General features: G+C 38.6%; 2 protein-coding genes across 2 annotated transcripts; both read right to left on the reverse strand.

The window, feature by feature from the left end:
• Window positions 1-7034, reverse strand: LOC113023871 (long-chain fatty acid transport protein 1-like). The gene is made up of 14 exons (XM_026170293.1): window positions 6896-7034; window positions 6638-6817; window positions 6390-6528; window positions 6026-6281; window positions 5736-5894; window positions 5103-5172; window positions 4796-4887; window positions 2871-2980; window positions 2522-2731; window positions 2290-2416; window positions 2071-2208; window positions 641-805; window positions 403-549; window positions 1-308 (listed from the first exon to the last, which is right to left on the reverse strand). The coding sequence occupies exons 2-14, from the start codon at window positions 6805-6807 to the stop codon at window positions 151-153; spliced, it is 1941 nt and encodes a 646-aa protein (XP_026026078.1). The 5' UTR covers window positions 6808-6817; window positions 6896-7034; the 3' UTR covers window positions 1-150.
• A 2257-nt stretch (window positions 7035-9291) lies between these two features.
• Window positions 9292-22797, reverse strand: adgre5b.1 (adhesion G protein-coupled receptor E5b, duplicate 1). The gene is made up of 16 exons (XM_026170294.1): window positions 22463-22797; window positions 18367-18447; window positions 17774-17923; window positions 16074-16214; window positions 15527-15570; window positions 15088-15192; window positions 14839-14992; window positions 14617-14736; window positions 14339-14538; window positions 14024-14191; window positions 13449-13643; window positions 11412-11629; window positions 11083-11241; window positions 10038-10209; window positions 9745-9846; window positions 9292-9566 (listed from the first exon to the last, which is right to left on the reverse strand). Exons 1-16 carry the CDS (start codon window positions 22491-22493, stop codon window positions 9525-9527), a joined length of 2082 nt encoding a protein of 693 aa, XP_026026079.1. The 5' UTR covers window positions 22494-22797; the 3' UTR covers window positions 9292-9524.
• Window positions 22798-24785: the final 1988 nt, after the last annotated feature.

A 24785-nucleotide genomic window follows, 5' to 3' on the forward strand; every position in this document is an offset into this window, starting at 1 on the left:
TATATTTAAATGTATATGATGCATCAAATCTATTCAGGTAGGTGAGCTTAATGTTCATCTTAAAAAAACAACAAACACAAAATAACTATATCAAAAACACAGTCAGAGTAAGTTGTGTTAACGCAGTAGCCTTGTTAGCTCCTTCTTCTTTCAAAGAGACACTTTCCCTTCATTGATGGCATCATATAATTCATCAGTGACAGGCTGATAATGTCCAGCACGACTGTTCAGAAAATAAATCTTTTCACTCGAGTTTTGTGGCTTGTATCCTTCCTTCTGCAGCCGTGTCTTCTGAATTTTGAAAGTACCTGTGAACAAGATAAAAAAATATATATATATATAGTTTTTATGTAATTTTATAAAATCGCATTGCCGTTTGAATGTTTTTTCACTGATGTTCACCTGTAGTGTCAACAGACGGCATGAACCGAAGGAAGACAGGGTGTGCGTAGGAGGGCAAAGCTTTTTGTACACCGATCAAGAATGCATCAAGGTCCAACTGGTTTCCCTCCTGAGCTATTGCTGCCATACCGGCCTTCCCTTCCACACCTGAACACAATAAAACACAGAGTATTCATCAGCTTTTGAGTCTGTTTATTTGCCTGAAATGTGCCGATGAAATAATTCATTTCATCCATACCTGGCACAGACACTCCATAGACGGCAACATCGGTGTGTCCCAGTAGTTTGCTGAGGACTCCCTCCACCTCTGTCGTGGAAACGTTCTCCCCTCGCCAGCGAAAAGTGTCGCCGCTGCGGTCCATGAAATACATGTAGCCATAATCATCCATCACCAGTATATCACCTAAAGCACAGACAGTGACAGAGCAATAAAATAATCATCATTCTGATCGCTGAAAATGAATGACAGTCGTGAAAAAGAACGTATTCACAGGACTGGGAAATACTAAGTATACCTTTACTGCTTCCATATAAAGAAATAAGCAGCAGCCAGATGCTTTTTAATTTTGAAAAAGCCAAAGACTCTACAGGCTTTAGTTAGCATGTTAATTAGATCAATTAAGAGCAAGTATGGCTAATTTGTAAAGGTTACCAAACAGAAAAAACCCCTCTTCTCTCTAAAAACAATATGACACAGCTTAGGTTTGCAAAGCTGCATCTGAACAAACCTCAATACTTCTGGAATAATGTCCTTTAAATAGATGAGATCAAAGTAGAGATGTTTGGCCGTAATGCACAGCACCAGTTTTAACTACAATCAGCTGTCAAGTACCATGGTGGAGGGGTGATTTGGGTTTGTTTTGCAATCACCGAGCAAAATCACTGCTCTTTAAGGCCATCTGTCTGACAACTAAAGCTTGGCCAAAGGGCCACCATTCCAAGCACATTATTAAGTCTGAAAAAATCCACAAAAAAAGAAATCAAGGTGTTGTAATGGCCCAGTCAAAATCTAGACCTCAACCTGATTGAAATTCCATTGTGGATGATAGGAGAGCTGTAAACAAACCAATGAACTGAAGCAACTTTGTAAAGAAGAGTCAAAATTCATCCAGAAGAATGTGAGAGAATGACAACTCACAAAGCCAGAAAATGACTACTTTCAGTGAGGGTTGAATTCACGATTCACAAACTGCTTGAATGAAAAAAATGACAAGCTTGCTCCTCACAATGCACCATCATCTGGCTTGGAAACTGTCATAGCCAGGGAGCAAACTTTCATTGCAATCAATGATCCTTGACACTAAAGTTGATGTTTGCTCTGTGAAAAAAAACGATGTCTGTGGTGAAATTACAGATGCAGCAGCGAAAGTGTTCCGAATGGGACTTTCACTGCTGAAAATAGCGGCAGTACTGGAAGCAGTCCAGTCGTGTCATGATCATAAATTATTTTCAGTTTTCTTATGAAAACAGAAGCCAATTAAAATGTGTACTGCATGTAAAAACTATAAACAAAGGTAAAAGTTCATATGGCAATTTAGCATCTGCAGCTTTCTTTTTCTGGATACCTGTGAGATGAAGCATGTTCGATATTATAAAACTGGAAATCAAGAAGCAGACAGTCCATCATTATTATTCTGACTAACATTAAAGAGACAAAATAAAACATGCCTGAAATATAAGCAGAGTCTCCCATCTTGAACACATTGCGAGCGACTTTCTTTTTGGTGGCATCCTGATCAGCGTAACCGTCGAATCTTCTGAGCGGATCGGTGTGGTTGATGTGTCCCACTAACATGCCTGGCTCTCCTGCAAAGATGAAAGATTATTTTTGCATTTGTTTCTCTGTATTGTAGCTTTGCATGTATGTGTGTGTGTGCATGGTGTTACCTGGCTCACAGGGTATACAGAGGCCTTGTGAATCCCTCAGTAGTTCCTTGCTATCCTGCTGCACCCTGACCAGTCTGATGGGATAAAAATTTGGTAGGATGCGACTATTGAAGCCACACGCCCCGACCTGGATGTGCAAACATACAGTATAGCAGGTACGTAAAAAAGATGTTGTGTTTTAAATTCTTTAGCTTCCTAAGAAATCAGTAAAACAACATCCAGGTAAGCATACCTTTCCATCTATGTTGAGCAGGCTGCAGTTGCACTCTGTGGCGCCATAAAATTCCCCAATTCTTTGGATTCTAAATCTCTTGACAAACTCTTCCCACACCGAGGGACGGAGTCCATTACCGATGGCAACACGGACCCTGTGACGAGCCTCTGATTTTCCAACAGGCTGGGCCAACAGATAACGGCAGATCTCTCCTATATATTGGATTACCTATGTGTGCGCACAGACATAGAGGTACAATTACACACTAAAACCGAATCGCAAGTCTTGTTTATAGAACTGGCTCAAGAAAATCAATAGGACATTTGGCCTGTGGCTAGGCACAGTTATTGCACCAGTGTGTACTCACAGTGCAGTTGTGTTTGACACAGTCATCCCAAAAGTGACTGGCTGAGAATTTCCTCCTGATTACAGCAGTCAAACCAAAGAGCAAACACTGGCCTAAACCCATGATGTTCCCTGTAAATATCCACATGAACACATGAGCACATACAACAAGGATTTCTGTGAAGCAAATATATACTTGTAAACTTGTTCTTTCTTTTACATATTGGCAGAAACAGTATCCCTCCTAGTCAACCATGCCAGCCATTTGAACAGTGTTAACACTTGAAAGCATGAAAGGTGAAAAGCTTTTCAAAAGACATTTAGACATTTATTAAAATTTCACTTATGAATATAGCTTGATTTTGCCTTGACAGTTACCAGTAGACCTCTTTTAGACCTCTCATTAAAAGAAAATTGCTCAGTGGGTAAACCTAAGTCCTTGATTTCGAATTATGTTGAAGTGAAAAACTTTGTAATAACCTAAAGATGATAACATTTGCCCTTTTTTACTGTTACTTTTGAACCAAGTTTAAAGAATTTAAATTTAAAGTTATTCTTGTTTGTAGTTTTTTTTTTTTTTAACCCATGATGCATTCTATGCTCCCCTGTCATCATGTTTACTGCTCACCTTCATGTTTCAGTCATATGTAGCCTATTTTGTTTACTTTCTTTTTCACACTGAAGATTAATTTTTTCGTGTTTCTTATTTCACTTTCTGCTTTTTGTTGCTAGCCTGTACCACCTGTACCTCTGCCTGCTTCCTGTCTTCTCTTGGTGTGCGAGTCTGTCCTATGTCAGTTTATTGTCACATTGTCTATTTGTTCAATGTTTTTTTTTATCCTATATAAAGCGTGTTGAGGCAGCTGTTGTTGGAGGTTTTGTTATGATGTCGGAGACTGATTGCAAATAGTTGAGCCAACTGGTTGCCCAGAGATTGAGCATGCAACACCCTCAACTTTGGACAACCACTTCTGATTGCAAGACAATTCCACAGGTCAATTGGTGGGGCAACCTGCCTCTGAAAAACTGCCGTCCATCTGCAGTCACTTGCAGACAAATTGGGAAATGTTGCCAATAATCAGTCTCATTAACAAACACAAACAGATTGCTAACAGTGAGTCAGTCTCAGCTGATAAGCGGAGCTTGTCTGCAGCACATCTCATTCAACTGACTGCTGGCTGCTTTTGATCAAGGTTTTCAAGCATCTATGTCATTTTGCAGCTAATCGTTCTGTAGCAACTGAATCACTATTTCTCGAGGAATTTCTGAATTTCTGTTTAAAATCTTTGAGGTTCTGCTGGATTCTGAATAAGTTGTTCACATGACTTTGTCGCCAATGTGATGCTCCAAAGCTGCCAGAGTTCGTCCCTGACTGCAAGGCAGCCTTTCCAGAGGCAGTGAAATTGCAAGTTCATTGCACACAGTTGCAATAACTTTAGTCACGCTCCAGTCTCCAAACACTGTTGTCCTGAATGTGACTTTAGGGTTCTTCTTCTTCTGCCCTTTTTGGTATGGATTCATGTTGTTTTCTCTTTTGAATTTTGGTATGTTTGGGGATTTTTGTATCGGCCAATAAATAAACTTTTTGTTTATTTTTGCCTTCCTCCACATGCTGCATTTAGCCCAGAAAATAACATCACTAAAAGTCCAGTGAGATGAATGTCTGACTTCAGGAAAAAATTTATTTTTAGTATAACGATAAGATTTGTAAACCTCAAATAGATTTTACCATTTATCAAAGCCAATGGAAGTAAAAATAAGTACTTTTTAAAAATGGGGTAATATATTATGTTAAAATAGACATAATAACATAAGAGCTATGAAGAATGATTCCGATTGTTATTATAATGACATCATGCTTGTACAGATGTGTAAGAGTGGGAAATCTTACTTTATATTGATTTTAAATGTATTTTGAAAACATGGATGAGAAGAAACAAGGCCTACCTGCAGAATGATAGAGAGGAAGGCAGTTGTAGATGATGTCATCAGGACGTAAGCCAAAAGAATGAAAACCAAAAGCTGCGATGCGGTAATACCTGACAAAAAAGAACGACAAACTAAGTGACAGAAGTCATCATCATTACTTATGTCATTATTTAAAGGATTCTCTTAAAAGTGCAATTTTATGACTGAAATGTCGTAGACATGTCTTACAACAAAATTCAAAAAGTTTTATTAACTGTTGATAAAACTGTTTAGGTCCCTCAGTGGACTGCATCACCTTTGCAGATGTTTCCACAGATAAACTTACCGACTGTGCACCACTACAGCTGCCTTTGGCATTCCTGTTGTACCAGAAGTGTAGATGTAGAAAAGCCTGTCTGCAAATACAAAGAGAAGAAGAAATTTCCATATTGCATTCTCAAAACCTTTTGACGGTGTTTCACATGGGTGGCATGCACCGTGACGCTCCCGTCATTCTTTACATATTTTTTTGTTACTCTGTTTTCTCTCCGTCCCATACAGGCTAATCAAGTAAAGACTTGAAGCGTGTCAACAGAGGAATGCTAAGCAATAACAAAGACAAAAACAATACCTTTGTTAAAAATAAGAGAACAAATGCACAACAATATAAACGATTGAATTGAACATGGCCAGAGTTGTATTTGCATGCATTATATAAAATAAAAGATAAACATTGTTCATAGTCTTGAACTTTGTAGTAACTTGATGATGATTCTTTCCATTTTTTTTCCATTTTTTTGACACACATGTGAGCTAAATTAGAAAAGAAAAAATACGCAAGACAGCCAATTTTGGCAGTCGGCCATGCACTCTAGCAGGCAAAGACTTGCTAAGGACAAGAATGTGTTGCAATCAAATCTTGTAAAATGTCAAATGCAGCATACCCCTACCCACGTGCACAAATTCTACAGAGCCTCACCATTAAACTCTTTCCTTATCTTGCAGGGTGGTGGGTGTGTGGGTGAACGGGCCAGCAGAGAGTCCAAACTCTGAACCTGAAGCTCATCCTTGTCTTCCTGCTTACCAGTGCTGAACAAAACCATGCTGGGCTGTAACATGCTACTCACCTCTGTTACAGCTGGAAGACAATCAAAAGTGTGAAAAATGTAAAGCAGGCAAACCAGCACATGTTTTATTAGCTGTTTTATTCCACCTCTGGCCAAATAAGCTCTGTATTTATCTTATAAATAAAGTATATTTAGTTCCCACCTCCAGTCATCTCCGATCCAAACACCATCGCTCGAGCTCCAGAAACACTGAGACAGTGTAGCAATGACTGCTGTCTAAGGTTGTAGTTGATAAGAGCAGCCTCAACACCTATTATAGCAAAACCCAGCCATAAAGCTGCCATTAAAGGCTGACTTTCCATGTACAAAGCCACCACATCACCCTCAGTCCAGCCCTGAGCCAAGGCCCAGTGGGCCACAGCGTGGCATCTCTCCTGTAGCTCTCTAAAACTCCAAACCTGAAATGAAATGAAAATGCAAAATCAGTCATCTTAATTCAGTTTATCCGCTGTTTTAATTAAGGTGCTATGTTTTCTTTCTATTTGTTATTCTTGATGAGACCTCACCTCTCCTGTGGCCTCATATATCAAGGCGGGCTTGTCTGGGTGTTGTGTCACTACCTGGGCAAACAGGGCAGGGATGGTTCTTCGGTTTCGACGATGGTGATACATGGAAATTCTCACTTTAATTATAACAGCCAAACACCTTTTAGACACAAAGAAGAGGAAAGGAGAACGGTGAAGGGCATTTGCAAACAGGAACGGACCAGCATAGAAGCAAATGTGGGACAAGCCCATGCAAACTACCTACTTACATGAGGTCTCTTTTAACAGTATGCAAAGCTATATGAATGTTCTTCCAAGATCCCATATGGACCAAGCACAGCCCTAGCCCCACCAGCAGACTGCAGAGCCAGGGGAAGGAGCGCAGCCACACAGTGCCCAAACCAATGAAGCTCAATATGACACCGATCTTTCGCTCCATGATCTTATCTCTGAGAATACAAACAATGACTTCAGGCACAAAAATCATGAAAATACACTCAACTGAAATCTCATGAGATGAGGCTTACCTCTTAAAGATTCTTAATTATGATAGTCCAAGAGAAAAAAATGGATTCAGCAGCAACAGTGTGCTGTGACGAGTTAAATGTCAGCTTCACTGTTAAGTTGAGTAACAGCACCAGAAGCAGCTCACAGAGCTGTCAGATGTTTCCAAAGCCAGAGGTGAAGTGCCTGATAAGAGGCAGCACGCAGCAGAGAGTTGCACAAGTTACAACCCATGCAGTTCCTGCGTCACTGCAGAGCCAGTGTGATTCATTACTCCTGAATCAAAGTGCTGCCGGTCCTGTTTACAAAATCAGAAATGTGTGATTTCATGAGGAAAATTATTTACTGGGTGCATGCATAGGCACGATTTCTTCATCTGAATAACTACAATAGATTACTCACTTACAATCAAGGAAGAGTTTAATCATCAGTATTTATTATTTCCCAGAAAGGCTAATGAGCACCAAGGTTTTAAAAGCAGAGAGAAGTTCAATTTTATTGAATGTGTAGAAGTTATAACATTTGAATCCATTAAGTGTATAGGGCTTTCTTTTAAATCATTACTAAATAGATCATTTTGATTAAAGCAGTTTTCAAGGGAAAATTTTTAAAAAAAAATCCATAAAGAATAAAAAAGACTATTTGGATTCACAAGCAGTATAAAAAACTATGCTTTATAAATCGTTCCATTCCATAGAAGAATGGATGGATTTGGAATTTACATCAACAGCAACTCAGTGCCAGATAAGCGGAAGAAGAGGGATGGATCATGGATCAGGTCCATTCATGGGGAAAAAAGGTGGTGTGTTATTGATTAATGCTAATAAACCACAATCTTCTTTTCAGATGAAATAGAAGCTTTAATAAATCTTATGATGCACATTCTTCAAAGAAAACAGTACCAAATATAAACAGAACAAAGTAAAAAAAATAAGTTCATATAACTTACATTCACAATACTACAAAAAAAAGCATGTAGCTATTTTCACATTGATATCCATAGCATTGTATGAAAAAAAGGTTTGATGGCCATAAAAGTGCAATCACACTTACCAACCGAAGAACAGGGTAGATGTTAAAACCAACAGCGAGGTGACTTTAATATATTTCGCAGTAAGGATTAAGACAATAAAACAATCGAAATGTTTCCTCATACTAACATCTTTGTCGCTTTTTGTTTTTTCTGTAACTGGAAATATATTAAAAAGTTTATTTTTACTCTCCAGGATCTGTAACTGAGGCTGGTGCACTGTGTGAGTAAAGAGGCGCGGGATCATCATATTTATCATCATGGCAAAGTGCAACAAAATAAACAAATTCAGGTCTGTACAGCTCCCATCGCTTAAGTTTTACAGTAACTAAGAGTGTGTAAAGGCACATTGTGACTGCTCACAGGCTTAAACACAGTTTGCTTGCAGGAAGTTGCAGGCTTATCAGTAGGGTGGGTCTGTTTTTGTGAATTGCCCACTCGTTTTGGGACAGATTTAGAATTTCAAGTTCACAATTTTGAGAATAAAAAGAAAACCCTTGAAATATGCACTTGGGGTGGGGGAAAAAGGCACAGCTCAGTTGTTAATCAAGGGCGAGTCTTTGAAAATAGCCACAAGTATTATTTTCTTTAAAAACACTTGCTTTGTTCGTAATCAAAGAAGCAGACATAAACTCCTTGCAAGAACCCACATGGGAACAAGGGGAAACTCATCATTGGTAAGCTGCTTCCGTTGCAGCCTACTGTTAAATAGAGTACATGGAAACAAATATTATCCGACAGTAACAGCAAACATTCCCAATCTTATATACAAACAGCCATTTATGCAAAAACAAAAATACAAATATGTAAAACAGAACAATTTGCATGCTCATTTTTTTCTTGTAGCCTACATAACATGGACTTTATTGTCTGCACTGAAAATAAATACTAACATAATTATATCATATGACTTTGAAAGGAATACAGCTTATATTATTACTGTGATATGTTCTGCGTGAACCAATAAGCCACTCGAGCAGCTTCACTTTCACACTCCTGAATAAACACTTTTAATAGCCGGCTTTTTCATGCCTGTGACTTTTTTTTTTTAACTCAGTGATAAAAATCTGTCATTACCAGTACGCCTTGAACTACAAAGAGTACTACAGCACACAAACAATGAGGAAAATAACCATATTCAGGAGGTAAATCGGACCTTGCGACCTTGTGAGTAGCAAACGATGCTACTGGATTGAACTGAAATTTGGTCCCATTAACATTACGTTACCTACGAGGAATAACCTGTGCTTAACAGGTCACAATTTCATTTCTTACTGTTTTATGATGTGATACTTTAAAGACAAGCTATAAATTCTTGCTATCAGTACCTAAGAATGACATTTTATTTTGAAATAAAGGATTTTAAGAGGACTTGGATAAAACTAAAAACTACAGTTTAAATGTAAATATCCAGGAACCACTTTATTTCTTTTTTTCCCAAGTCACCGAGTGTTGGTGAATCTGCCAACAGCCCCCAGCCAGCATTGTGTAGTCATTTAGTGAGTCACTGCTTTTAGACTTCACCGGAATCAAGTTTAAATGAAGAATTGCTGTAGGTGACAAATTAGGCTGAATGTGTGATAGTCATTAAGTCTTTGGAGGAAAGCTTTAGCTTGAGCGCTTCATATTTGTGATTCTCCTGTTTGCTGCCCACTCTTTGAACCCTAAAGGGAGACAAACCACACGGTTAGACACAGAGTAATTTAAAGCTAATAATTACACACCCCTAGTAGATTAAAAAGTACCAAAGTGCTACCAGTGAGAAAATGCAGTTCTTTACTTTCCACTACAAAGTGTGCTTGTGACCGATGATGATATCCAGTGGTATTATTGCATGCTTACTTGTGATTGACTGCTGGAGGGATTTGTGGTGCTTAGGTCTGAGTATCTTTTCTTCTGTGACGTGCAGATACAGGAGAGGAAATTGGCATATTCCTCTCTCACCTACAGAGGGCAACAGAACATTAAGAAACAAATCTGTGTTGCCACCTCGCATACTGACACAATCTAGCATGTTTGTCACTGCTTTTGCCCTTTTCACTGATTTTATTTAAATATACATTTTCATGCTGTTTTAATTTCGGTCTTAGCATCATGTCCACATGAAGCTTTACACAAATATACTGTGTTCGTACCTGTTTGGACAGCAGACAGTGCATGATGAAGACCAGTGCGCCCTGCAGGCTGTTGAAGATGGTGAAAATGTACGACACTGCAACAGGGGGATCCTCTTGAAACAAGAAGACCCCAGATACCCACATCAGACCCAGAATACACATCTGGGCTACAGCTGTCACAGTGAAAGCTCTGCAGACGGAAAAGAAGGATGGGAAAAACGGTAAGTCAATAAAGATTACCAGAGAATGGTAAAGGTTACACACGGATGACTCAGTTACTACATCAGTGTTTGGAAAGCCCCATTAAAAGTGAAAGAACACAATGAGACATGTGTTCTAGGCAAAGCAGCTACAGAACAGATCATTTTAGTTCACTTTGCTTTCTGCTGAATGTATGTGGAAGCAGAAAAGCCAAAGGCTAATGATAAATATAAAAGAGAGATTAAAAGAGGCACTCTTAAAAAGAAGTTTCTGTCAGTTTGCTCTGTATGGCTCCTTTGTTCTATTTATTTATCCAGCCTAGCTGAAGTTACCAACTTAGCCAAGAATCCATTTAGCAAACAAGAAGATCGAAATGTGAAAAAGAGACTTTTCTTCCACAGACAGAAATTGTTGGATTATAATTTAATGCCTTCTGACTTTTTCCTCTACTGAAAAAAAACATCTTTCTCTCTTGTTTCTGGCACATGAAGTTCACTTTCCCAACTCCTTGGACTGAACTACACATCATTCATGATCGACTAGCAAAAAGAACAAGGGATTCTTTTTCTTTTTAACTCTAATGTTTTTTGCAGCTATGAGCGGAGGGTCCATGAGCTAAGTATGAGCCTACTGTAGGTAGACAGGCGAGACAAAATCCATTAACAGAAGCTCATCGGGGAGCTGTCACAACTAAGAAAACATTCCCTCCATTTTTTCCCCCTCACAAAACGTATTCTTTCTATCAAAGCAATTCCCAGTCCCGAAGCTGCCATATTGAATCTATATATTGTACGTTTTATAGTTACACAGTTTGGTCATGCAGTGGAAGGGGTTACACATTCAAATTAATACACAGACTGACTTAATTTTGTGCAGGTTGGAGAGGTCTGGGTTGAGGCTGGTAAACTTCTGGGCAAGTTTCCAGACGGTGATGATAAAGAAGAAGACATTCACAAAGATGACTAAGCACACAGGCCCGAAGAAGCTCCAGACGAAGCCGTCATCCGTGGACAGCCAGCAGCTACGTTTAGTGATAAAACACACATTCACAACAGGATGTTCTTTGCTTCACTGAGATAGATAGCATTAAGTTTATGCAACCTACTGATGTCATTACTATTAAGCAACTGTAGAAACACATGCACAGACAAGGCTTCTCTGGTCATCACTTTTAGTTACTGGAAGACTTACTATTTTTTAGTGCCGTATCCGTTTGGTCTAACGCAGGCGGATATAACGACGATAAACAGAGGCGTCCCGTAGCCCACAGCATATAGGTAGAGGGGCCGCATGGTGGCATTGAACACCAGAACAACCATACGGTACAGCTGCACCCCTTCTAACAGCATCCAGGTGAATACCGCCAGGAAGAAGAAATGGAGCATTGCTGCAACAAACCTGCAGCCACCCTGTAATGTGAAAGGACACAGAAAAAGAACACGTCAGAGAGGAGAAAGCACCGCTCTATCCCCGATCGTACAGCAGTCAGCTGCTTGCAATGTTTCTGTGAGTGAGAATTATTCACACAAACATTTTCTATTCTCCAAATGTAATTAAGACCACATGAATAAGTAGCTTAGCAGCATTTTACATCTTTACTGCCAATGTATTAATGGAGCAAAGATGTACATAAACATCAGAAAACACAGTACCACAGCACCAATTCTGCTCAACTCATATGGACAAGGATAACAAAATACACCATTTTAGCATGTAATGCTTCAAGGTCAGACATCATTTTTGCTTATCGGGAACCTTCAGTCATGTGATCTCTCTGAAGGAGAAGAGACTACAAAGTAACTCTTGACAGCTGTGAAAAGCACAAGGTGTGACAAATCAAGCCAACAGCAACACTTTAAGAACACTTTAACAGTGGCCAGGCTCGGCTGTTACTTTGTTGCTGTCAGAGTTAACCACAGATAATTCCTCGGTGCCTGTGTTCTGCTGAATCCCAAAACCGATCAATAGATTAACAGAGAGAGAACTAAAAAGAAGCATCAGGTTAACCAGCAAGCTGCTACCTCGTCTGCATTATTAGGTAATTATCCACTTGCCATAATTATCACAGTTTGTTATCCATGTATCTGTGGAAGCTTATCAGCTCAAGGACACCTTCTCTCAGTGTTGGCAGATGCTCCTGGCAAGGCTGAAATCCTCCCACGGTTTTCTGAGCTCATCATTGTTTACAGTTAGTTTGTATTACTTCCATTTGCAACATATGAGCACTGAAAACAGTCTAATTATTAATGAGACAAATTATAAGTGGGTTTTTGTACTTTTGAGGTGCTAAAATATCCAAAAAATGGCATTTTACACTTGCTAGGCCAGGTACTGTTCTCTGGTACCATCCTGAGCTGCCACCCTGCCTCAGCAGTACTTCTTCTGGTCTCATTCAGATACAGGTCTTTTCTCATTATTGCATTGGTTAGTTTATAGCTGAGCTGCTGTAACAAGCCAGTGTGTCTGATCAAAATATATTCTGTTCTTAGTCAGATGAATAAACGACAGCATTAAGAGGTAAACAAGCCTTTGTCTTTTTTTTTGCAGAGTTGTGATTGTGTAAACTACACAATTCAAACAATCACAGTTCAAACAGTGAAGTGTAATTAAGTGTGACTGCAGTAGGTAATGTCAGCCAACATTATTTCAATTAAAAATTAGTCCTTAATGAATGAAATGGCATTAACTACAACTAAATGGGAATAATCAAGCAAAGCACATGTGGAATAGGTTAGGTTATGGGATAGATTCTGATTCAAACTGAAGTTTTCTTTGCAACAAACTTCCCTGTGCTCATTTTTGTAATTTTCTGCTCCATTCTGAGCCTACTCCAACAATCTGTCCGTGAAAATTTTTCACGGACAGATTATTTTTTTAAAAAGTACATTTTTTCCCCTTTAGAAAACCCACAAGGGTATTCTGCTTTATCATGTCAGAAAGCGCCATTCGAGATTTATTTCTGCAGGAATGCTCCAGCGTTAAAGTGAGAAAGACTCTGTTTCACAGCAGATACACAGAAAGATAAGTATCATGTGAAGATATTGCATGACACTATATGACAAACTAGTTAGTTACATTAACTATGATTTGACCCACATTCTCAAGTACAGGCCATTAGCTGCCGTTCCTGGCACAAGATATTGTTGTTACCACGAATGCTGGTGAATTTACATATTCTCTTTAAATAATGTAGAGCATGTCACATGTCACATCCTTTTAGAAACGTACCACAGGTTTAGTTTGAGAAATGCCAGCCAGGAAGATAAGATCAGCTATGAAGAGACAGATGCAGAGGTGCAGGTGGATGGTGGTGCGGGTTCCCTGTATGGAACGGCAGAACTTGAAAGTCAGGATGCAGAGTGTGAGACACAACAGGGAGATGGTCAGTCCTATTTTAGTCACCAGCTCGAGCCCATAGGTGTGCTGGAAGAGAAGACAATAAGTGTGAATGTGAGTGCAGCTGGTTACCAGTAAATAACATTTTGTTGCACATTTCTTTTCAAGATCATAAAATCATTTTACTTATAAACTTATAAAGTAATGCTATTCTAATAGAAAATGATTTGTATTTCATTGAGGTTTAAGTCATGAACACTGATGACCCTTACCCTATGTTTTTAGACCGAGTAATTTTACATTTGTTCTCCCATGTCTTGGGAATTAGGGGACAAGAAAAATTTCAAACTGACATGCATCAGAATTTGTTTTGTTTTTTTATCAAGATATAGCGTTAGGTTTGGGGTCAGGGTCACCGATGAGGTCTTAAACCTTACATGGTTACACTTTTTTAAGCTGTTTCTTACCTCGATGGGGTGAAGAGCCATGAGAACAGCAAAGCTGCTCAGATGGTTACATGTACATATGGTGCGTGAGGCATTGGAGTCCTGCTTAGAACAACCATCTGTGGACCAGGCCCCTGTCTCGGTCCAATATGCACAGATGTAACTCACGTTAGTCGATTCCTCTATGTCCTAAAACCAAAACAAACATGTCAAAGATGCGATTTATGTTTTATTTACATCTCTTGTTCTTTTGCTCCTCATGTTTGTTACTGTGAAGCTCAAAAGAAGTAAATGACTGATTTTTAAAAAAAGTGGATGTGACACAGGTGGGATTACCTCAAGATGTCTGAAGGTGATGTTGACAGAGCGGCTCAGTTTCTGAGTCGACGGATTTGAGACCACCACAGACACAACTTTAGAGAAGACCTGGTAGGAGGGGTCCGCTCCGTTTTCTTTAGCTCCTTTGACCATCTCGAAAGACCTGTTCACAGAGCTTTCAAGGTTTTTGTAGCTCAACAATGCAGCCACAGCAAAACCTGTAAAAGATCCACAGAATATTAGAATATTATAAACTTATTATGACTTGAACTGGACAGAAAAGAACTGATATTTACCAGGATATTTTCCCGTCCCGGCTGCTGTTGTCCAGTCTGTGTCCAGATAAGCATATTCACTGGACAGACGAATGTCTCCAGTTGGTCGAGTCGTTCCTCTTTGAACAGCAATCTGTGCATCTATTCAAGCAAATCACTCCTTTCAAATCATAACACACTTTGCATCCTAACTATTAGTTCCCAAGATGGAAATCATCAAGTTCATTAATTCAAAAGTGTTACCTATCTTGTTGTTCTCCATCTTAGTGTGGTTGTCTTTTAGCTGAGGCCCAATGAATAAAATCGATTTCTCCACAGCAGTGAGCAGCCCACTCACACTTTCATCGATGTTCTGGGTTCCAGGAGACAGCATCGCATCGGTCTCTGTGAAAAGTTTCTGTCACAAATAAAAGACACAGAGGGGCGATTGTGAATACTGCGTACGCATTTGCATTTGTTATGAGTGTATGCATACTTGTATCTTTTCCTAACCTCCAGTAGCGCATCTCCATCAAGCTTTACTTTGCTGCCAGTTCCAGACAGGGCCAAACAGCTGTTTCTCATCATGGACATGATGTTTGCCAGGCCCCCGAGCAACTGGGAGACACATAGACAGAGAATAAAGACACTATTCAGCCTGCCCCATTCTAAAGTTCATGTATTTTGAACCTTGCGAGGCCATAGGGTCGTCTAGAGGAGCAGGTCCTACGTGATGTGCCAAAGCAAACTGGTGTACTTGTGTGCGAATCCAGGTGTGCTATGAGGTTTTTTGCCAGCCAGATGTTATTGTCAGAATAAATAAGTAACTTTGAAACACCTGATAAACAGAATTTGAGCTAGATGTATTATCCATTTTTGAACTATAACTGGCTTTATATCTGTGATTGTTCCATTATGTTGATAATGATCATAATTTTATTTCCACACTTACCTGTGTTGGCTTTTTCTCAGCACGGAAATTATCACAATCGAGTTCTAGACAAAACAAAGCATTAGGTTATCACCACACCGGCTGACTGGGATTCTTGCCTCCACCATGAAAAGAGTGTGTGATAAAAAATCTCACAGTAAAGGAACAAAACTATGCAATGTGCTGGAAGACAAGCCACAATCTAGATTCTTGAACTGATAAGTTCATACAGAAAGTAGATAGAGTGTTGAGTAAGCCCTGATATCAAAAACTCAAAAACTGAGTCCCAAAAGATAAAAGAAAGCAAAACCACAAGCTGCATGACTAAGAAGGGAAAAAAAGGGACTTTACTCAGGAAGCGCAGTGGATGAAATTTGGTTTTCTTACTACTTAAACATGGTGGTGTAAAAGATGGTGAAAATATAGTCTGCAACTAATACAGTGACGTCTGTGTCAGGAAAATTGCAAAAATGCAATAAAGGTGTGTTGCCTAATGTGAAGAATATGAGGACATAAAAGCTGTGAAATGCACTCGTTTATAGGAAATAACAAAAAACTGCACACTTACTTGAGCATGGTGTCCTTTCCGCGCTGTAATTGGTGTAGCCATTTGAGCAGTTGCACCAATAACTCCCAATAATATTATTACACACTCCATTGGGTCCACACAGCTCTTCTTTATTTTCACTGTCTGTGCACTCATTAAAATCTGTGTAGGGATATAGAGCAGAGGCATAGGTAATGGCTCATACTCCTCAAATGTAATAATTTTGATTAGACAGAAACAACTCTGAATATAGAAGGTATTGGTCCGTCCTTCAAAAGAATAAACGTCTCTGAAATGTAGCTACCCACACAGTCATGTGACTTTTATGATGCTGGTAAAAGGATCTTAAGGAAAGAGTTAAACTTTCCCAGCAAACGGTGTTGTGACATCTTGTCTTGTATTTTGGGATCACTAAGTTCTACTTTGCAAGTAGAACTTGCCCTTTACATTATGACACTGTGTCATAATGTAAAGGGCCTATAAGACTTTTTAAAGATCATATCAACACTAGCAGAGTTTTTGTAAGCTTTCATTTTCTCTTGCTGGCTGGATGCTACTGTAAGCCTGATCTCACGCTCTCTCCTCTCTCTCTTTTGTGTGTTTTTGTTATTGGAGACAGATTTGATTTCCTTTTTTTATGTTGAGCTTGTTTGTACTGAGTGGGTGTACAGATAAACACACATGTGAAATGTATGAAATAGTAGAACTTGATGAGAATATTCAAACCCAAATTAGCAAATCTGGGGGAGCATAATTTTAATATATTCAGCTCCATGCAATACCTATGGAAGCCCGTTTTCGCCACTAAAAAAGAAATAGAAAGTATCAATTTTAAGAAAAGTAAACCGAAATTTCGACTTATTTTCTCGAAATATCGAGTTATTTTCTCAAATTTTTGACTTATTAACTACAATTTTTGAGAAAAGTAACTCGAAATTTCAAGTTAGCTCTATCAATCAGTAATCTACGTGAATGACATCATTTACTTGTTACCCGGAAGGATATGGCGCAGAGGAACGCGCACTAAACAAATTGTGCGCATTCCTCTGCGCAAAATGTAATTAAATTTTGAGTTATTTATACTTTTTTTTCACTGGCAGAAACAGGCTTCCATAGATACCACTATCTGAACCTTGCCAAATAACAGCAGATGGAATGATCAAAACTACACAAACAATTATTCCAGTTGGAACTCGCACTTCAATATTCTGTAGTTTATACAAACACCATTATTAAAAATTCCAGAATTCTAATTTTGCCTCAGGATATCAGATCTCCTCATCATGATTACTGCTTTTATTCACCACTTTATGTTCCCATAAATAAGAAAATCGTGTATATTTTAATATTTGCTTTTACTTCACTATTCACCATGACTTAAAAACCAATCACCCCACATTCAACAATTTTAATCCATTTAAAACTTTCCAAATCTCCATACACAGCACACTTTTTAATTTAACTTAAGAAGCTTCTTCAAAAATGTAAAATGTAAAACATCAATAAATAAAATATCTTCATGGAACCACACCTGTACAACCATACAGGTAATACCATCTGGTTAAACAACTATAACTGAGTTTCATTAGATAATCCCAGATCTCTAGCTTTAGCAAACAAACTATAGTGAGCTTTCCAAGCCTGATATCTGAAAAAAAAAAAAAACATACTGTAAACAATGGTAAGAGCAGACTGGAGAAATGTATGTCAAACACACTTACCTTTGCACTGTCCCTGTCCCTGTGTGAAGTTAACATTTTTTGAACTTTGAATGAATCCATGCAGGCACTGACAGTAGTAGCTGCCAATTGTGTTGATGCATCTTGAATGACTCCCACATGCCGGTGGATTTTCTGAACACTCATTAATATCTGTAGATTAAATACAAAATGAAAACACATAACCATGAGTAGATAGTAAAAAATAATATTCAAGTTTTTATTTTATTTATTTTTTTACAAATGAAAAAATATCATTTCAGTTTAAAGCAAACTTGGTAGTTATCTTATTAGATTATTTTATTTGTGTCATATTTCTTTAATTAGATGCTAGTATTTGAAATGATCTAACTATTTCAAACTCCTCTACTGTTGTTTCAAATTGAATCCTTCCTGGGTGTGAGCTAAAAGTCCTAAAATGGGAAAAAATAAAGAAGAATGTCATTAAGAAAGGCCACTTTCCTATTAAACTATGCTAAGAGTCCTTGCATGATGGTAATGCCATGTTTGTCTGAGAGTTCTTGTTTTGAGAAACGGCACACAGAAGCAAGAAAATGTCAAAGAAAAGTCAAAACGATAGGTAATGACAGATTTACCAGTGCAGTCTTTGATAGTTTTGTTGTAGCTCAAGCCAATTCTACACCCCAGATCACGATTTCCCAGTGCACATGCTAGCCCTGTGGAGAAAAAGCAAAAGAAAGAAATGTGATTAAATTACAATCTTATTTGAAATCCATCTTCTGATATAAAGAGAAACAAAGTTTTAAATAAACAAATTGTGAATGTGAAGTTGCCATGTAATATGTTGTGTCTTCAAAAAGTGTACTTCATTTTAACGTCTCTGTTTATGTTCCCATCTACAAGTATCCATCACTTTGCTAAAAGTGTGAACTATGCAAACAGAATTATTTGCTTAGTTCACAGTTTTGCAAAAGTCATTATGTTTCCTTCCTCAGTTAGCAATTTGCACACACGGTGTCCTTCTTCTGTGTTTCCCTTCTTCTACCACAATTCTGTTATTTCACGATGAGGCTAAACTGTCCCAGAGTAATGCCACAGGAAACACAGTCAGTGTTGCTCAGTGAACAGTGACAGAAAGTGTGAACGAGGCCGACTTGTTCTTATTATATGATGAAATAACCACAGACAGAAACAATACCTGATTTTTTTTAAAGACTAACCGCATGCTCGCATACAGACGACTCTACTGACCAGTGAGCACATGTGCCCCAGCTGTATGACTCCTACACATTTTTACTCTCTAGCTTTTAATTGTGTTTTGTTTCAGTCTTTGTGTGTGTTTGATCTACTTTTTAGTTTTTTACTATGTACAGCACTTTGGTCAACCTGAATGTGCTTATAAATAAATTGATTGATTGATTGATTGATTGATTGACTCCTCTGCCTTTTCTGCCATCTTTTGTAAGCTGCATGTCTATTTTTCTCTCTCTGTTCCTAGAAGTATATTTTGACTTGATAGACAATAAATACTTCCTTCTGTAAACTGTTTCAGTTTTGTAAACACAGGCGGGTTGTCTTTTCACTAAAGGGCTGACTGTGAGAAGTAAAGCTGATTAGTAGGTGTTGATCGGTCATATGTTTACCATCCAACATGCCTGTTTCAGAATTAAGGGGATTTTTGAGTTTGCTTGAAAAAGTCCAGCTTTTGTTTGCCTTTGGTTACAGTAATAGCATGTGAACAGAGACAAGGAAATTAATCATGCAAGAGCTATTTTGCAGCATCTTTTTTTTAGAAATATTAGTTATTTAAAAATATTGTGATTTGAAAAAAAAACAGAGCCTGGTATTATGGTTGAAATTGTTATGTTATGTTATGTTATGTTTAATTTGAGAACTAAATTGCTGGCATTTGGTGATATCATTCATTCAGTCAGTTATTACTAAGGCTTTAGCCCCTGTCATTATTGTTAGACAGGGGTTTCTGTAGGCCACAGTTAATTTCAACTTTAAACCTATATTCATCTGAACTGTTTATTTTTACCACAGCGCAAACATCTAGCCAAAATTGGTTGCAGACCACATATTCAGACATGTAGTATTCCTGTCTAACACATAGTACACAATGTTGACTTTTATATTTAGTGCTGTCACAAAAGATGTCTTGAAAAATGTCATGTACTTGTTAGATTTTCACCAACTTCTGAGGGGACTAACTGACCCTTTTGCCTTTTATGTCACATCATCATTACTGAGCAGCTTGTGGAAGTAATGTTCATTTCATTCAAAGGCTACTGACCAACTTTTGACTTGGTCAGCACACGAATTCGTTTTTTGATATTCCTCACAACCAAAGACCAGGGACATTCAGTTTTGACAAAAGAGGTCAGAGTTGCAACACTTGGGTGATATAACAGGATGTTCGACACATCACTGGTTTCATCTTAACAAAAGAAGAGTTTTGCCACATATTGTGAGAGCTCAACACAGACAGGTTCGAAAGTGGTAAACACAGAAAGCGTGAAACTATGATGCAAAAAAAACAACCCCAAAAAACCAGCAACAACAACAAAAAGTTGACTAAAAGAAGCAACAAATGCTGCAGTGGGCGATAACTCTTATTGTGTTTGTTTATGAAGCAGTGCTATAGAGCATTGAACAAGCATATTGGCATATTAGCAACATGTGTATATAACTTTATATAGGAAATAAACATAGACTGTATATGGGGAAGGGACAGCGTGTTGCCACGTGAAGGTCGGTGGTTCGAATCCACAGAATGGCTACCCTGAAGTACCCCTGAGCAAGGTACTGTCCCTACACACTGCTCCCCAGGCACCTGATTGGTGGCTGCCCACTGCTTCACTGAGTGAATGGGTTAGATGCAGAGAGAGTAATTTCCCCACAGGGATCAATAAAGTATACATCATTATTATTATTATTATATAAAAATCGCAGCACCATTGTGATGTCACCCTCTCTGCACTGAATCATACTTGTTATTAATCTCTGGCTCTCTTCCACAGCATGCCTTCTATCCGGTCTTCCTTCTCTCACCCTATGTCACGGCAGATGGCCCCGCCCTTCCCTGAGCCTGGTTTTGCTGGAGTTTTTCCTTCCCACTGTCACCAAAGTGCTTGCTCATAGGGGGTCATGTGATTGTTGGATTTTTCTCTATATATTATTGTAGGGTCTACCTTACAATATAAAGCACCTTAGGGTGACTGTTGTTGTTATTTGAGGCTATATAAATAAAACTGATTGAATTGAATTGAATTGAATTGTCAAGTCTTATTCTAAAGCCTTAAGCTGACAATTTTGTCTGTGGCCACCTTGGCCCGCTAAAACTAGATGTCATTGTGCATACGACTCAAACCTCAGTGACTCTTGTCTTACATCAGCTACTTGTCAGTCACAGGGCAGCCATCCTGGACTCTGCACTATTATTCATTTGGCTTTAATAGGGGCCAAATTTTTGAAAATGTGAACATCAAACTCTATTCGGTAAAATCTGAAGCCAGCAGTTTCGCCGACAAGCACACCAGGAAAGTGTTCACTGGGATTATAAATCAAGTGAACAATACAAACACATTTTCTCATAGGTTTCTTTAAAATCAGATGTCTTTCTGCAGCCAGATGCGTCACCCTGTGTTAGGTGTCTTTACTTTTCAGACCTGTACTATATTAACAACTTTTATACACAATCTATGGATATATTTAGTTGATGATTGCTTTGTACGTTTTAGATGTATTTATCTTAATAAAAACATGAGCTCATTAAAGAATATTGTAAGGCATCTGTACAAAGATGACATAAAATAGAGTCAAGTGAACTTCTGAAATCAGCCTACATTACATGAACCATCACTTCTGGTGTACCACTAGACAAACCAGAAGAACTAACACGAACGTCATGCTCTGATACATCTGCGGTTTATTCAAACAAGACTTGAAGATTCCTCTTACGGGGAGGCACGTTGTCTGTGATTTTTGCATATTACTGCTGACATATGCAACGGTCTGATTGAACAGCGATACTGGATTCAGGTTCAGGGTTTCTGAGGATGTGACGGTTTTTCTGGAGGTTTTTACTCGACGCCAACCAGTCTGATAAGCACAGCCATTCAACAAAAACGAATTACCTCAAGAAAGATCTACTTAGAGTTCAGCTAAGCTTCATTTATATAGCACGTGTTCGCAAAAACAGTCACCTCAAGCTGATTCATAATGTAAGCTAAAAAAAAAAAAAAAAAAAACCCGGACAATCTGAAAACATAACCAAGCACTTAGCGATAGTGGGGAACAAGAACTCCTTCAACACCAAGAGGCAACTGGTAGAACCTGTGTAACGATCTGCCGCGACTGAGGGAAAGGACCATAGAGAACAACATTCAAGAAACAGAAACTGGGGGGAAAGCACATCAGGAAGGTGCCAATCACTGTTTGACAGGGTTATGTTACCACTGTAAGCTAGAATGAACCTAAATAACTTTTAAAAAGAATAAAAGTAATAATATTATATTTTCGAGGTGACAAACTTGGTTAATACCATGCTGGGTGGATTAAAATGTTCTCTAATTCTTGAGTTTTTAATTTTTTCTCTTTTTTGCCCATGTCTCATAAAATTAAGAAATTTGTTTTATGTACCCTGAACTTTCCCTTCGCACACTCTTCGTCACTTCGTTACACACACACACGCACACACACACAAGGTAAAGTCATTTTAAAACTTACCAAGCAGAAGTAGTCCCTTCCCAAATCCCATGCTGAATAGGAAAAACAGTTCCACACAGAAGTTTGTTTCTGAACTATCGCGACTATGAATGAAGTGAAAATCTGGTGGCTGTCCGCTCACAAAGGTTCAAGAAAAAAATTTCAGGTCCATAAAAATCGAAAAAGTATTTGAGTGACAAAACAAACACTGATCACTGAAAAGAGACGTCCTTTTCGTACAAGTTATTTTTACTTGTGACAGGAAAATCAAGAATGAACCTTCACCAGCTTTCTTCCTCTCTCAGATTCAGACTTTCAGCATGGGCATGTCTCGCGCTCGACTCCCCACCCCTCGCTCTCTCTCGCGCGCGAGACCTCTCTATCTCAGTCTCTCTCTCTCTCACACACACACACACAGAGACTCTCTCTCTCTCCCTCCTTTCTTTCTTTTCATTTATCAGCGTGGCCCTGTCTCCCTCACACTGCTCTTTCTTTCACTTTTCTTTGACTCTGTGTCTTTCCACATGAATACGTTTCTCACACTGGCACATATCACATTGCTTGCACACACAACCCCCCTCTGTCTACACCAGCTTTCACATTTCCCCCTACGCTCCAGTGGCCTCTATTTCAGGAGCTATTCACATGAGAGACAGAAAAGGGGGGGGGGGGGGTGACTGAAGAGAGGGCGATGACTAACACTCAGCCTAAACAGCTGCTGCTGTACTTGAGTCTTGCCCGTAAGTAATCTTATATCCTTTCCCATTCTCCTCCAAGTCCTACTCTGCTCTTCTTCTACATTTTCTTCTTTGCCTGCTCAGCATTCAGCCCTTCACCCAGTTCCACTGACAAACCCTCTGCATTTTCTCAACCCCCAGGCTGCGAGAAAACAGACTGGAGACAGATAGAGTGACCTCTGTTAAAATGAAATCCACCACACAAGCATAATGCTGTGGTTCACAGAAAACAGCAGGGGTTTGACAACAGCTTTATATTTGATAAAGAAATAAATGCTTTTGTTGTTAGAATTAGTTTCTTACAGCTGAGGGCCCTTGCAAAGGTTACACCCTCTCTCGTCACTTCATTTCATCCAGGCTTGGTTATAGCCTTTATTTGGGCATCAGCCAGGCTCTGCTTTCCCATCTGCAACTTGTCCAAAATGCAGCAGCTCGACTCCTAACGGGCACACACAAACAAGACCATATTTCCTTAGTTTTGGCTTCCAGGCACTGGCTCACAGTGTGTTTTACGATTAGATTTTAAGTTTTTGCTTGTTTTTTTAATCTTTAAGCGGGTTAACAGCTTCTTATCATTCTGATCTGTTAACTACGTACACATCTCAAAAGATTACTGAGCTCAGCTCACCAGATGTTTCTGGTTATATGGAGAAGCAGATTAAGGCACAGAGGAGATCAAGCCTTTGTTGTAGCTGCCCCTAAACTTTAAAACAGTCTGGTCTTTCACATCACGACTTAAGCAACACTCGACATCTTCATAGCCTGCTTGAAAATTCATTTTTATTCCTTGGCATTGAAACCAGACTTGACATTTGTTTGTTTTCTGTTTGTTTTTCTTGCTTTTATTGTTTTAGTTGTACAAAACTTTGGTCAGTGTTTATTGTTTTTCAAACATTTTTGTAAAAAAAAAAAAAGACATTAAAATCTATCATGTAAAGACATAACTTCTTTAACTAGAAAACAAGTGGGTGCCAATCTTTTGTATGTGCTCTATATCTTCATTAGTAATACAGGATCATTATATAAATACAGGTTCCGCCTTTAACAAGACTCAGAATCACATACTAAGACTATTAGGGTTACTGAAGTGTAATCAGCTTCCAGCTTCCAGACACATGACCGTGATCAAGAAACTGATTTTTGTTAAATCAGTTTTATGATCATGTTTTGAAAATGTGTGGAAATGCTAAAAATAATGCACACTCATCCTTATATCTATATTATTGCTTTTAATATCTTCCCATACACACTGCTTAGCAAATACATTCTGAACCATGACAAGTTACACACTGACACTTAGTCAGGGAATCATTATTGTCATATTGTAAAGGTATATCCCTTTAGCTTTATTTTCCGATGCATTGACGGCAAATATGAAGACATAAACCTTCAAAAGTTTGCCATAGGTAACAGCTGGAGTGGAAAACAGCAGACCACAAGATTATGCAACCAGTTTGACTTTTTTTTCCATTTCATTTTACTTTCTTTTTGACTCTACTGCAGCTCTATAATTAGGTTTGGGCTTTTGTTAGGTATAGAATTGAGTGATTACATTTAGCCACCAAACCATGAGTTTATAGGTTTAAGGGAAAGAACATTAAAATACA

Source organism: Astatotilapia calliptera, chromosome 6 (genome assembly GCF_900246225.1).
Source record: "Astatotilapia calliptera chromosome 6, fAstCal1.2, whole genome shotgun sequence".
Classification (NCBI taxonomy): domain Eukaryota; kingdom Metazoa; phylum Chordata; class Actinopteri; order Cichliformes; family Cichlidae; genus Astatotilapia; species Astatotilapia calliptera.